At 38.2% G+C, this 16,193-nt stretch overlaps 1 protein-coding gene across 1 annotated transcript in view; it reads right to left on the bottom strand.

Moving 5' to 3' along the window:
- Positions 1-16,193, bottom strand: part of JMY (junction mediating and regulatory protein, p53 cofactor) — a 99,664-nt gene that overhangs the window by 60,719 nt on the left and 22,752 nt on the right. The window contains exon 2 of the mRNA XM_055130412.1: positions 4,167-4,340. Coding sequence (XP_054986387.1) covers positions 4,167-4,340 — 174 coding nt within the window. The remainder of the gene's footprint in view (positions 1-4,166; positions 4,341-16,193) is intronic.

Below are 16,193 nucleotides of genomic sequence, written 5' to 3'. Positions count from 1 at the left end.
CCATTCTCTACCACCAATGAACACAGTATCCCTCCCACCCCCCCTCCCAATCCCATCCCCCCAGCCCCACCAGGCCTCTGTGGCAGGGCATTCCCTTTTGTTCTCTCTCTCCTTTTGGGTGTTGTGGTTTGCAAAAGGGGCACTGAGTGGTCATTGTATTCAATCCACAGTCTACTTTCACGTTGGGGAAGAACCCCTTCCCGAACGGGTTCTCCAACCACATTTTACTTGGTGTTCCCTTCTCTATCTGAGCTGCCTTTTTCCCCAGCGCGTGAAACCAGTTTCCAAGCCATGGAGCCAACCTCCTGGCACTTATTTCTACTATTCTTGGGTATTAGTCTCCTACTCTGTTATTTTATATTCCACAGATGAGTGCAATCTTTCTATGTCTGTCTCTCTCTTTCTGACTCATTTCACTTAGCATAATACTTTCCATGTTGATCCACTTATATGCAAAGTTCATGAATTCATCTTTTCTAACAGCTGTATAGTATTCCATTGTTTAGATGTACTAAAGTTTCTTTAACCAGTCATATGTTCTAGGGCACTCGGGTTTTTTCCAGATTCTGGCTATTGTAAACAGTGCTGCGATGAACATATAAGTTCAGATGTCATTTCAACTATACTTTTTTGCTTCTCCAGGATATATTCCCAGCAGTGGTATTGCTCGGTCAAATGGGAGCTCAATTTCTAATTTTTTGAGAAGTGTCCATATTGTTTTCCAAAAGGGTTGAACCAGTCGGCATTCCCACCAGCAGTGTATAAGCCCCTTTTTTAAAATTATTAAACACTATGTGGTTCCCCATCTTTCAAATTTATTACGAGAACTTTACTTCACAAAAAGTATAAGTAAAAACTAAAAATACCTTCTGGTTCTCCTCTTCTATACTTAGCTTCCCAGGAAAGATCAAGTATGGGCAATTTTATGAAAAGTACATTCAGTCAATTTGTAAATGTTAACAAGCAATACATAATAATACATAATAAGCAAGTGAAAGAAAAAAAAAACTTCAATAATCTGCTGAGCTAAGTTTATACAGTCTAGTCTTGAAGTAAGTGGGACTTCAAAGTCATCTAATTTATTCCTGGCCTTATAATCAAGTTCTCACTGGACAAATATCTATGGTACTTTTCGAACTTAGGGTTCTAGGGTTGCAGCTCAGAAGCATAGCACTTGCTTTTGCATGTGTGAGGCCCTAGGTTAGATATCCAGAAGCACAAAAAGAAAGAAACAAAACAAGGAAAATAAGTTAGAAATTGTAATTCCTAAAATATGTAGTTACAAGTTACCATCTCCTGGAGGGGTATGGGAGGGTGAGGGTAGGTGGATGGTGCTGGCAGGGAGCACACTTACAGCAATATGATACTTTGTGGGTCCACAGGTGCCTAGGATTTCTAGTCAGTGCCTGGGGACAATGTCAGGGATCCAACTTGCCTCCCTCAGGTTATCTCTCCAGCACCAAGCTACCACTTTTATCAAAATGTTACGTTTATGATAAAACTGACAGCTCAATATTTTTCAAAAATATTAAAAGGGAATTTTTACTGGTAAAAGGGAGGGACACAGAAACCAGTTCCAGACAGCACCACAGCATTGAGAGATCCCTCCAGGCCCCACATAGAGCCAAATTTGCCGGGGCACCCCAGATGGAGCAGGTGCAGTCTACTCCAGATGAAATCCGGCATCCAAGAGCTCCCACAAGCAAGGCCCAGGTATGCAGGTACCAGGACTAAATCTCCAGGCCCCGTGGCGGCAGAGGCACCAGGCGGTTCTTCCCTGGCTCTCCGCCAGCTCAGAGGCCTGGCTGTTACGCCTACAAGCTTTCGCCAGGCACCATATTGGCGCACTAACAGCCCTGGTCAAAAGACCTATTGAATACAAAATGGATTAGTGCCCTACAGAGATGTCTCTGGAACTCAACCATTTACAATCTAGGATCCCAAAAGCACGTGGCTGCTTTGCAGCCACACCAACTCTCATGATATTCAAAATGAGCAATGGAAAATAAATTATCTAGCGTCTGCCCCTGGCAGGCAGGCTTGAATGGTGCTAGGAAAATTTGGGACAAACATAATGCCCAAAAGTAGAGAGAGAGAGTATTGGGGAAACTGTCTGCCAAAGAGGCAGGATGAGGGCTCGGATGGAGGGAGGGGGGTTACTGGTGGAGGATGGGCGTTTGATCACTGTATGGCTAAATCTCAAACATGAAAACTCTGTTTAACTGTATATCTCACGGTGATTCAATAAAATTTTAAAAAATAAATTAAAAAAGAAAGAAATGGGAGGGAGAGGGGGAGAAGACGAGACAGACAGAGAGACAGAGAGAGAGAGAGAGAGTGAGAGTGAGTGTTCGCCTCTTTGTGGGGAGGGAAACTGGGGACATTGGTGGTAGGAAATGTGCAATAGTGAAGGGACAGGTGCTGAAACATTTTATGACTAAAACCCAGTCATGAACAACTGTGTATGTCACTGATTCAATTAAAAAAAATTAAAAGAAATTTTTAAAAGATGCTAAAATAAAGATGCCCTACTTTATAAAAGGCTAATACCAAAGATATGTAAAACACAAAGCTCAACAACAAAAACAATAATAACCCATCTAAAAATGGAAAGAGAAGATGAACAGATACTTTACCAAAGAGGACAAATGAGTAGCCGATAGGCATATGATTAAGTGTTCATAATCACTTATTAGTAGGAAAATGCAAATCAAAATGGAATGATATATCATCTCATGCCAGTGAGAATGATATGCCTCAAAAAGACTGGAAACACCAGTGTTACTGACAATGTGTAAAAACACTGCCCTCATTCACTGTTGGTGGGAACATAATCTGATTCAACCTCTATGGAAAACGGTATGGAAATACCTCAAAGAAAAATAACAGATCTCCCATATGACACAAATATCCCTCTCTTCTAGATATCTAGACCCAAAACACAAAAACATTAAATCAAAAAGATATATGCACCTCTACATTTACTGCAGCACTTAGTATAAAAAAGTAGCAGAGAAATGGGAACAAACCACATACCCAATGAAGGATGAATAAGGAAGATGTGGCATATATATACAACTAGACATGATGCAGCCAGAAGATGAAACCATGCAGTTTGCTGCAATATGGATAGAACTGACAACTCAGTATTTTCAAAAGATATTAATAAGGAAATTTTTACTTAAGTTACATGAAGAGGGAGAAAAACTAATACCAGATATCTCATCTGTGATATATAAAGAAACAAGGGAATGGAAGGTATCAAATGTTAAGTCCTTGATGCTAATTTACAGAACTGAAAATGCCAAACAAGGTGGGGAGTGTGTAAAGGATAAGTGAATTACACAGAACGTAATGTATGGAAAGTAGTGAAAGGTCTTGGGCACTTTGGTGGTAGGGAGGTAACTGTGTATATAAAAACCACACATATCAAAACTACTGCAGACATGAGGCTCAAGCTACAGTATCACTGTCATCCCGTTGAACAATTTGCTTGTGCGGGCCCAGTAAGGTCTCCATTCATCCTAGCCCTGAGATTTTAGCAGCCTCTCTTTACTCGTCCTTCCCAATGGTGCCACATTAGAGGCTCTTCAGGGTCAGGGGAATGAGACCCATCATTGTTACTGTATTTGATATATGAATATGCCATGGGCAGCTTGCCAGGCTACAGTCACTGTCATCCCGTTGCTCATCAATTTGTTCGAGCAGGCACCAGTAACGTCTCTCATTGAGAGACTTGTTACTGTTTTTGGCATATCCAATACGCATGGGTAGCTTGCCAGGCTCTGCCGTGCGGGCTCCATACTCTCGGTAGCTTGCCGGGCTCTCCGAAAGGGGCGGAGGAATTGACACAAGTCGGCCGCATGAAAGGCGAACACCCAACCGCTGTGCTATCGCTCCAGCCCAGGCTACAGTGCTATTTTAAAAATGTATTTAGGTTCTAGGTTATTCTCAACCCTGGCTAGTGTGCAGACTCATCTTTTACGATATTTCAAAAGGCTGCTTTAGCTCTGTAAGCCCAAACCTACCAAATTAGAATCTCTGGGGAGAAAGAATCAGTTTTACATTTTTCTAAAGTTCCTACAGGAAAAAAAGGTGTGTGCCCAATCAGGCTGAGAACCATGAAACAAGCAAGCTACTATTCAGAATTAAGGAAAGAAAATTACCTTGATTTGCTGCCTCCTAAGCATGGCAAGTTCTCTCATGTCTCGGAATGGCTGTAGTAAATACTGATAGAGTTCAGTCGTGGCTTCTGCAAGGCTGCTATAAGCTTCATCCTCCATTTGATACAAGTCCAGAAGCTCCACCATGCTTTCTGTATTCTTGTGCTTATCTAAAAGCTGAAGAACAAAGAAATTTCACTGCAAAGAAAGCAGATTATGATAACCGATACTCTTTTTAATTTCCTATCATCTCAGGATCTGGGAACTCGAAAACAGCAACAAAAAAATGAAAATACTGTTTTTCATCATTTACCTCCATATCTAGGTATCTTATTATTCAACATCACTCTTGCACCAGCTTTTATTCAACAGTTTTGCTATTTATTATAATTCCTACGTTGATTGTATCTGCCTAGCAAGAACTCTTCACAACATTCTTCCCCCAAGTATTCAGTACCCTTCTCTTAGTTTACTGCTTTTTATAAAGTACTGATCAAATCCTGCTGACATGTTTTACTAATTCCTCAAAACTTGCCCCTCCTTTCTGTCTCGTAATTTGAAATATTTCCTTAATAACCATCTTCAACATATACTATCATATCATTGCTCCAACTGTACTGAATAGTTTAAGATAATAGATTTCGACAACTTTCTCATATTGCATTCTCTGTACTCGTGTATATATTCACTCATTCATTCTTCAAAAAATAAGGACTAAATATCTAATAAATATATAGTCCTGGCCTAGTAGTCAGGTATACAAAAACATGATCACTATTCTTGGAGTAATTGCTGTGCAATATACAAAAACTAAATAAGTTATATATGTACAATTACACAAAATGATACATGTTATGAAAATAAAATTTAAAATTTAACAGAATGGGCTCATAAAAGGGACATAGTAGTAAACTATAACCTAGTTAAGAGTTGGAAGATAAAAGGATATTCAAGGACACTTAAGCTGAACATCTAAAAGAAATTTCAAAGGACATGTACCAAGACAATTTTTTATACACATAGCATCTATTTACCTAGTGAAAAATCTTAGCTCCACAAAAAGCAAAAACCTTTGATTCTTTCTCCTACCTGGTAGGTTCCTACTCTCTTACTTCTCAGCTTATTATATCATAATATATCATAATTGTCACACATACTATCATGAAAATATAGTATCACACATACTATTGTGCAGAATTTAGGCTCAGATTAATTTCCAGGGTAAATTTTTGGGTACAGTGTAGCATCATCACTACACATCATTAAAAACCATGATAAAAGCATCTATATTAAATTACTCATAAAAAATATTAAGTATGAGTTATCATTCAACTGTTTTAATTTAAACTTTTATAACAAATAGGGAGAACATTGCTGGTACAGCTCACCAGTTCCCTATTAAGCCAACTCTGCTACAGATAATAATTACAAACACTAGAGAAAACACTAGAAAACACTACCTGAAATCACTATAAGTTATAACCTAAGTCATCCGTAAATAAAAATTGGCATAAGCACTAATACTTTGGGAGTGGGGGAATGGGGGGACAACTATATATGATGTGAGGCCAAGTCATCTCCCCATCCCACCCGTGCCCTGAGGCAGTAACACTTTGAAAGGAAGACTCTAGGAGAGGTTTTTCAGAATCATGCAGCCTTACTGTTTAAGGGAAGGACCCAGTGGCTGCCAAAGGCGGCAAAGAGTGTGGCTAAAACACAGATATCCAAGGGCCCTAGAGATAGTACTTTGGATAAGGCACTAACTAGCCAGCATGCAGCCAACCTGGTTTACATATCTCAGACACCACATGCTCCCCCAAGTAATTGCTGGAGTGATCCTTGAACAGAAGGATATGGCCCAATCCCTGCCCTGTCCCCTCCTCAACCCCCAAAACACAAAAACAGTCTTGAGAAACCAAGAGTTCAGGAAAACTGCAGCTGAAATTAAAGGGGGAAAAGCTGCAAAGAAGAAAGCCAAGAAGAAACTCCAAATTCATATATGAATTCTACTCCAACCTCAGACTGACCTGAGAATTAAAGTGTGTGCGTGTATGTGTGTGTGTCCAGGCCACTCCAACCTCAGACTGACCTGAAAATTTAGTGTGTGTGTGTGTGTGTGTGTGTGTGTGTGTGTGTGTGTGTGTGTGTGTCCAGGCCACTCCAACTTCAGACTGATCTGAGAATTTAAAGTGTGCTTGTGTGTATGTGTGTGTGTGTGTGTGTGTGTGTGCGTGCGTGCGCGCATGCCCTGCTTTTTGTTTGTTCCAGGCCATACCCTGGCTGTGCCTGGGGCTCTACTCCTGGCTTTGTGCTAGAGGGACCACATCTGGCATTGCTACATTGCTACCGAACCATGCAGTGTCAGGAATTCACTGAGCTTCCCAGCACTCACAGTCTCCTATCATCTCCTCCTCCCTCTTGGTGGCTTCCCTCCCTTCTTCCCTCCCTCCGACCCACCTCAATGCAAAGTATACACTTCAATCCAGAGTCTCTCCCTTCCTATGGTAAACTGTAAGGTAAGATAATTGAATGTAAGAGTGGTTAAGAAAAAAAAAAAACTCAAATGTTTATTTTTAAATATTTTTTTTTCTTTTTGGGTCACACCCAGCATGCACAAGGGTTATTCCTGGCTCTGCACTCAGGAATTACCCCTGGCGGTGTTCAGGGGACCATATGGGATGCTGGGAATCAAACCCGGGTCAGCCACGTGCAAGGCAAACGCCCTACCCACTGTGCTATCACTCCAGCCCCAAAATAATTTTCTTTATGATTTAATCAGTAAATGTTTGAATCAAACTTATTTCATATACTCACATCTGGGGTCACATAAAAATTTCACAGGTGAAAGGGGGGTTCATGAGAGGAAAAAGTTTAAGCAGCCCTACTCATAAATTGTGAATCAAAGGATAAAGTTACTATTTTAATTATACCTAATTTCAGTTTGGAATATGAGTCAATCAAATTAATTGCAAAATTGAAACTATAAAATTCAGTATTTTCTGGAAGACTAAGTGCACAAATTCAGAGGTTCTGCAAGGTATCATTTATAATGTCCATAATACTAATCTATATTAAGTCTATTAAAAAATAGAAAAATTTATACTCAATATTCAAAGGTATTATATATAGATACCAACTATAGTTTAAAGCAGATTTGGACTTAGTCTCTTATATTTGTAACTGCTTTAAAATATTTGCTAAGAACACAATTAAAATATATGCATAAATAAACAGCAAATTTTCAGGGACACTCTACAACTGAAAAATACAGTAAGTGAAATAAAAAATACTGGGTGGATACAGAGTATGATAATGAAGATAAAAAGAAATGATCCAATTTTGAAAGAGAAAACAATAAAACCCCAGAGACTTATGGAATAATACTAAAAAGTCTCCATATATTTAATTGTAATTCCAAGAAAGGAAAAACTGAAGGAAAAAGAAACATTTTATAAAATACTCGCCAAAAGCATCTCAAAAGCTCTCCAAAATAATTTATATGTTCAAGATGTTTCACAAATCCCAAGAATATAAATGAATAGCATTCTAGAAATAGGTTCATCACAGTCAAATTTTTAAAAAAGTAGCCACAAGGAAAAATCATTGTCACTGTCACTGTCATCCCGTTGCTCAAGCGTCCCATTGCTCAAGCGGGCACCAGTAACATCTCCATTTTGAGACTTGTTACTGTTTTTGGCATATTGAATATGCCATGGGTAGCTTGCCAGGCTCTGCCATGCGGGCAAGATACTCTCAGTAGTTTGTCATTTTCTCTGAGAGGGGCAGAGGAATCGAACCCGGGTCGGCAAGCCCAGCAAGGCAAACGCCCTACTGCTGTGCTATCGCTCCAGCCCATAGGGAAAAATACACCACACATTTAAAAAGAAAGTATACATAAAAATGTTGGCAATGTAACCAGGAAAATCAAAAGACTGTTCTCTTAATTTCTATAAAATATGTGTCTAAAACAAAAATATAATTTTTGTTTCTTTTGGTTTTGGGGCCATATCCGATGATGATCAGGGATTAGTTTGGACTTGTACTCAGGAATTACTCCTGTTGGTATTCGGGGGAACCACATGGGATGCCAGGGACTGAACCCAGGTCGGCAGCATACAAGGCAAAACCCCTACCCTTTGTACTATCCCTTCAGTCCTTATAATAAAAAGCTATACAGTGAAGTTACATACGGTGACAAAAAGGCATCACCTATAGCATAAAGAATCAAGCAGAGATGGATCTTATGACAGGATCCAATATTTTAAAAAACAGTAAATATTAACTTGAAGTACTATCTCTGTGGCAACCACTAGGAAAATAATGCAAGTACAGCTATAAAAGCTCAACAGATTAAGCTTTAATTGATTTGAATTATCATCATATTATAATATATAATGCATCAAAAAGAAGAAATTAGGAAGAGAATTACAAACGGAATACACAGACTCAAACATATTGGAATAAAATTTTTTGAGAATTAAAGGTAATTCATTAAATACTCTGAAAGTTGAGTGTTAGAAAAAAGAGCAAGACCCAAAGAGACAAATTTAAAATATAATAACAAATTGAAAGCAAATAATAAAGCATAAGTATACTGGGGTGATAATATTAATTAAAAAAAAAACAAACTTCAAGGAATAGCTTGTTACCAAAGATAACGTAGAAAAATCCACAATAGGGGCCAGAGGCAGTAAAGTGCTTTAAGGTGCTAGTCTTGCATATGCTGAGAACTGCCAGGAGTGATCCCTGAGCATAGGGTCAGGAGTAATTCCTGTACATACAAGGTGTGCCCCAAATTCCCAGATCTCTGAAAACATAATTCCATAATAATCAAAGGGTCAAATCAAGAAGAGAACAATGAATATGCATAACCTAATATTAGAGTTTCAAAGTACATGACAAAAATAGACTAAATTACAGAGAATGGGTGGGAGAGTACAAAGGCTAAGAGGGCACTTGTCTGAGGCAACCCTGGTTCCAGCTGGGTTGTGCTCAGTTCCATCTAGTCCCTTGGTCCCCAAGCACCACCAGGGGATTAGATGGAACTGAACACAAAACCAGGAACAGTCCCAGAGCACCAAGAGTGGTTCAAACCTCACCCAAATAAATTTTAAATTTTTTAATACTTAAAGAAACCAACTCAGAGCTGGAGACTAATATGTCTCTCAATGATAAGACTAGAAAAGTCTGCTGACAGACTTTTCTTATCTAGAAATCTGAACATCATCAACTACTTTAAATTAACAGTCACGAAAATTTACATCCAACAATTTAAAAATACATATTATTTTAAAATACCACATTGTATAGTATCACCATACTCTGGGCCACAGAACAAGTTAAGAATTTTAATATATTTAAATATATTTCTGGTTCTAAAAATATATTGGAACAAGAAATATAGCACAGGGAGTTAAGGTTCTTGACTTGTATTTGACCCTGGCATTGCATAAAGCCAAGAGAAAAAGCTAAGCTTAGCTGGATATGCTCCAAAAATTATATACAGAGGAATTATTTTTCTGATCACAAAGGAAATATTCAGAAGCTCCTCTAACATTTGGAATTAAAACTTACTTTTTTTTTAAAAGCCACACAGACCCACATAGCAGGTAAAGCACTTGCACATATTCAACCCAGGTATCATAGCCAGCCATCAGCACATAATGGTTTCCTGAGCACAAGGGGTGATCCCTGAGCACAGAGCCAGGAGTATGCCCTGAGCACAGCTGGGTGTGGCCCCAAGACAAAATGAAAAAGAAAATAAAAGTCACATAAACCTTTGTAAATTTGGTAGAAATGAAAGTTAGTGTAATCACTATGGAAAACAATATGAAAATTCCTCAAAATATTAAAAATAAGGTCAGGGGCTAGGGAGATGGCTTCAAATGCTGAGCCGTTTTTTTTTTTTTAAGTGTGAGTCCTAGGCTCAATCTGTGGCACCACACAAGGTCCCACCGAAAACCATCACATGTGGCCCTTAAATTTCTTAAAAGGTAAGAGGCATAGCTCAGTGGTAGAACATTAAGTCTCCTATATGTGAGGTCCTGGGTTCCATCCTGTGCAATACACATATATACACACTAAAAACAGAAGGCTTATAATTATAGTGATGCCCCTTTGGGGCATTTACCTGAAAAGAAAAATTAAAAGACCAATTCAAAGATATATATCCATTTCTATGTATAGTGCAGCATTCTGTACACAAGCCAAGAGTTAGAAACCTAAATTGGGGACTGAGCAACAATACAAGGAGTAGGATGCTTGTTTTGCACATGGCCAATGCAGATTCAATCTTCAGCATCCCAAATGGTTCTCCCAGTTCACCAGGAGTGATCCCTGAGCACAGAACCAGAAGTAACACCTAAGCACCACTGGATGTGGCCCAAAAACTTTAAAAAGAAGCTATCTAAATATCTGACTAACACACACACACACACACACACACACACACACACACACACCCCTGCCAACTACATTTTTGACCTAGAAGATACCGTGTTTAGTGAAATAAGCCAGATGTGAAGTACTGTAAAATTTCTCTCATATGAGGAATATATATATACACACACACATTTATGTATATATTTAAATCACATGATTTTAATTAAAAAATGAAAATTTAAGAATATAAGACTCATTAGTGATTATTATCAGGGGAGGGAAGACCAATAAATAGGTCAAAAGGGGCAAATGTAAAGTAGAAGATGAAATTGGACTTGCAATGATGAACTTAATGTGATATATACACATGCTTTTTAACAACACACACCTGAAATTTAAATACTAGAACTTCAAGTTTTTAAAAGTCAAAGCATTCTTTACCAAGTATAAATAACAGCTGGCTAGTATTTTTAATCAAAGGTAATTCATGACTTATGTCCAAAAGTAGCATAATTCACAATAGCATAAACATGAAATCAACCTAAACATTCATCAGCAGATAGTTAAATTATGAAATATATGAATAATCAATAGATTTCTATTCTGCTGTTAAAGATGAAGGTCAAGAAGATGCTCAAACTAATGATAAAATTTAAAGGAGCAAGAAGTAAGGAAAAAAAATAGGACAAATTTAATACAGATTATAATACAGCTGATACTCCAAAAAGGGAATACTGAAGCACCGGAGAGGGACCAGAGTGATAATACAGTGGGTAGTAAAATAACATAGCAAAATACACTGTCTTGCACATGGCAGACCCAGTTTTGATCCTGGCACCCATATGCCTCCCTCAGCACTGACAGGAGTGATCCCTGAGCAAAAGCCAGAAATAAATCCTGAGCACTACTGAATATAGGCCCAATAATCTAAAGAAAAAGAAAAAATTCCAAGCGAGAGGGGGGTAGGAAATCAAAGAGGGAGAGAGAGCGAGCAGAAAATCCTTGGTAGTCAGTTGTTTGCTATTGCCCCTCATTGGATAAACTTGAGAAGTCCCGCAGTGAAGAAAATTTCAAAAATGGTTTGCAAGCTAATGCGATGATACAAATGAGATTTTTATAACAATTAATTGGCATAAGACTTCTCAAATCTCAAAGTCTATAAAACTGCTCTCACTTTCCAGATACCCAAAATGCAGACACACAGACATACACTTATACAAACCAGCCTCAATGGTAATGAAACAATGCAATGTTCAGAGTCAAGAGAATATAGCCAATGGGGGGCTAAGAAACTATCCTGATTATCACCTTTTATTTTTCTTTTTATGTTGTGCATGATCTAATGCCATAACATGTATCATTATGTGTATATATAAATATATAAAAACATACACATACATACATATGTACAAAGATAAACTGAAAGTCAACAAATCATCAGCATTAGGCTCATTATGTGAATTCCCCACTTAACTGTGAGAAAGGTAGATAGAAGCATCACACCTCAATGGAGCAGAATCCAATAAAAAAAACTCTTTGGGAACCAATACTGGTGTAGGGAAATCTAAACTGTAACTGATAAATTGTTGATAGTCTCAGTGTGAACACATTTTAAGTTTGAAGTTGGGGTTGGTGAAGGGAGAAGGAAAGGTACACAACATTTTTTTTTTCTCAAGCTTTATCAAATTAGAGAAAAAAATCTTTTCAGGAAAAGGTGTAATAGCAATCATTTTGAAATGTGTATGGGGCATTCAATTCTTATCAAGGCCTAACCTCAAAAGAAACTATTTTACCAGAATCTAACTTACTAAAGGTTTCAGAGTTTAACTGATGTAGGGGGAGAGATATGCCCAATTCCAGACGTTTCTAATCTCATATTTCAAATCTCATAGAAGGATAGGGGGTAAGAGAACTGATAAGTACTTATTAAGACCTCAGTACGAGAGGCAGGCATAATCACAGACTGAAAACTATTCTCAGCACTTCCTCTCCCACCAATACTTTAGCATCACATTAAAAGAGCCCCTATTTTAAAAGGAACAAAACTGAAGAAAAAAAAGATACTAAATGTCTAAAATCTTATTTAAAAAGTAACTAAGAAAACCTAAAACAACAAACTGGGGGAAAATACATATGAAAGGAAATTTTATGCTCTAAGAAATCTAATGTCTAACTAAACAAAACCTCATACACTAAAAGGCTTTTATCTCAGGTTCCTGAACAGAGATAAAGCATCATGCTCACTATCCTAGCACATCATCCTAGTTCATCATCCTAGCACATCATGTTTACCTTTAAGTTAAAAGTAGAAGGTTGGGGCCAGGAAAACAGTACAGAGCTTAAGGTGCTTGCCGTGTATCCAGCCAACCTTCATTTGTTACCCAGCATCATATTCCCTGAGCACTGCCAGGGGTCACTTCTGAGCAGAGCCAGGAATAGCCCCTGAACACCTGGAAACCTTTCCACCCACAAAATAAATAAATAAAAATAATAAACACTACACCATGTTAGAAAGTCTGAAGGCAGAACAAACACCAAAACTAGACTCAGATATACAGCAGGGATATAAGCATTAAGACTATAAATTTTAAACAATCATAAATATATAGGGCTAAAAATATAGTACAGTGGCAAGAGTGTTTGTCTTGCACACAGCCAACCCAGGTTCAATCCTCAGCATCCAATTTGATCCTCAGAGCACCACCAGAATTAATTCCCGAGTATAGAGCCAGGAGTACTCCTGAACATCACCAGGTGTGGTCCCAAATACAAACATAAAACAATCATATGATCCAACAGAGAAAGAAATTATGCATACACAAAAAATGGGTTTTTCAAAGATATATAATTTATCTATTTATTTTAAAGGGCAATATAAGCTGAGAGCTAGAAATTCTAAGAAAATTTTTTAAAAAATGCCAAAATTAAAAGCACTAACAGCAGTATGTGTTTGAGGAACTTAGCATTATACTGCACACAAAGAAAATAAATAAATGACACTGAAGAAATGCCTACCATAAACTTACAAAACTGAAAACAAAAAGACAAGACTGAAATATAACAACAACAACAAAAATGCAGCAACAATAAAAGGAATATTCAAGTATGGTATCTATAAAGAACAAAGATGAGAAATTATAATGTACTTCTCTTCAGAAATCATGCAAAGGGCAGAGTAAAATAATGACGGTTCTGAAGGAAAAAAATCCCACTAAACTAAAATTCTGTATTTAGTGAAATTATTTTCAAAACTGAAGCAGAAATAAACACTTCCTTGGGCAAACATAAATTGAGGGAATTTCATGACAGTAGACCTGTCCTGCAAGAAATGGTAAAGAAAAAGTTATCAGAAAGAAGGAAATTGGTATGTCAGAAACTTGGATAAAGAAGAACCATTAAAGCATAAATGCAAAATAACATCCTTCTCATTCTTTTTAACAGATATAACAAATAATAAGTTGGTTCAAAATAACCACCATAGTGTTATAGCTTACAGTTAATGAAGTGAGTGACAACACTCAAAGGAAAGAAAGAATTTGAACACCCTGGTACAAGGAAGGTACTTGGATCACACACAAGATAGTATGATACATTTAAATGAAAGCTTGAATGAGTAATAGATGTATATTGCACACTCAATGGCAACCACTAAAAAAATTCAGGAAGTATAACCAATATGCTAATTAAAATTAAAAATTAAATGACAGGAAAAAAATGGAAGATAAATATAAACAGACAATAACAGTACTAAAAAAAAAATCTCCCCAAATAATTTAACTTTATCCACAGTAACTTAAACTTAACCTAACTTTGTCAATGGTCTAAACATAACAAAAATAACAATGAAAAATATAAAAAACAGACCAAGCTATATGTTTTCTGGAATGGCCACAAATAAAGACAAAGACAGATTAAAAGTTAGTAAACAGAGAGAGATACCATAACAACCAATAGTAAAATGAGTCAAATGAGTAAAATGAGGCAGAGACTCTCTTGCCCCCAAACCTGACTGTCTTCACTGGGCCACTTGGAGGTGGTGGGTTTCAATTTCCCTCCCTGCCCTGAGCAGAGCCCCCACACCCGAAGACCTCTGGAGCCCAGCCACAGCCATGCTCAAGGCACATCTCCACACATTCAGACGAGCCTCACGCATGAAGGAACTGGCAGAGGAACCCAGGTGTGTGGGACCCGGGGCTGAGATCTCCAAGCCTGCTTGGATCGGAACTGGGCCTCTTCCGCCCAGATCCCCCATTTTCCAGTAGCTAGGCAGTCACACCCACGAACTGTCCTCCAGCACCGTGTAATCCCATCAAAGGCCAACATCTAGAGGCTATAAAACCAAGCTCCTGGAAGCCTAGTTCTCCCTCTCGGAGAACCTGGCAAGCTACCAAGAGTTTCCTGCCTGCATGGGAGACCTTGCAAACTCCCCATGGCGTATTCATTTTCCCAAACTAGTAAAAATGATGGGTATCATTTGCCTGACCCTGAAAGAGCCCCCAATGTGGCATCATTAGGAAGGACAAGTAAAGAGAGGCCTTCTAAAATCTCAGGGCTAGGACAAATGGAGATGTTACTGAGACTGCTGGAGAAAATCCACGATCTGCAGGATGATGACGACGACGATGATAATGATGATGATGATAATGAGTAAAATGAAATCAGGGCCTATCGTATAGCAGTTGACCCAGGTTCAATCTCTGCGCACCTCGTAGTCCTGTTGTTCATCGATTTGCTCAAGAAGTTAACACCTCCATTGTTAGACTTATTGTTATTGTTTTTGACATATCAAATACACCACGGGTAGCTTGCCAGGCTCTGCGATGCGGGAGGGATACTCTCCAGAGCTTGGTGGGCTCTCTGAGAGGGACAGAGGAATCGAAAGCAGGTTGGCTGCGTGCAAGGCAAATGCCCTATCCACTGTGCTATCACTCCAGTCTGTGCACCTCGTATGGTCCACCAAACCCCATCAGGAATGATCCCTGAACAGAGCCAGGAGTAAGCCCTAGTGGTGCTGGGGTATGGCCCAAAAATCCCAAAAAGAAAAAAGTGAACTGAAATAGCTGTATTTATTTTAGACAAAGCAGACTCTGGAGCAAAGAACTTTTTCCAGGATGAAGAAGTGCATTATATAAGAATAAAATGGTCAATTCTCCACGACGACATAATAATCATTAATGTGTATATATCTAACAACAGACTATTGTTAAAATAACTGAAGCAAAAATTAATAGAACAGCCAAGGAGAATGGACAGATGCACTATTGCTGCTGAAGGCATCAAGGCCCCTCACTGTTATCAGAAAAGGAAAGATTGAACAGGCAGAAAAGTATAAGCATGACTGAATTCAACAGCACCATCAATCAGCTGATTATAATTGACATCAACAGCTTCATCATGCAACAACAGCAAATTTCTTATTTTTCTTCAGTACACTTAGAATGTTTACCAACTCGACATATTCAGGCCTAATATACACCAAACTAATTCAAAAGAATAAAAATCAGACAAAGCATGTTGTACGACTATAAATGAATTAAATTAAAACTCAGTAACAGAAAAATTAATGGAGAAATCTGTAATGTTAAGTGAATATCTGGCTGGAGTGATAGTAAAGTGGGTAAGGCACTTGCTTGGCATGGGGTTGACCCG

This window comes from Sorex araneus, chromosome 1 (assembly GCF_027595985.1).
Source record: "Sorex araneus isolate mSorAra2 chromosome 1, mSorAra2.pri, whole genome shotgun sequence".
Taxonomy (NCBI): Eukaryota; Metazoa; Chordata; class Mammalia; order Eulipotyphla; family Soricidae; genus Sorex; species Sorex araneus.
This window is presented reverse-complemented; position numbering and strand designations above follow the sequence as displayed.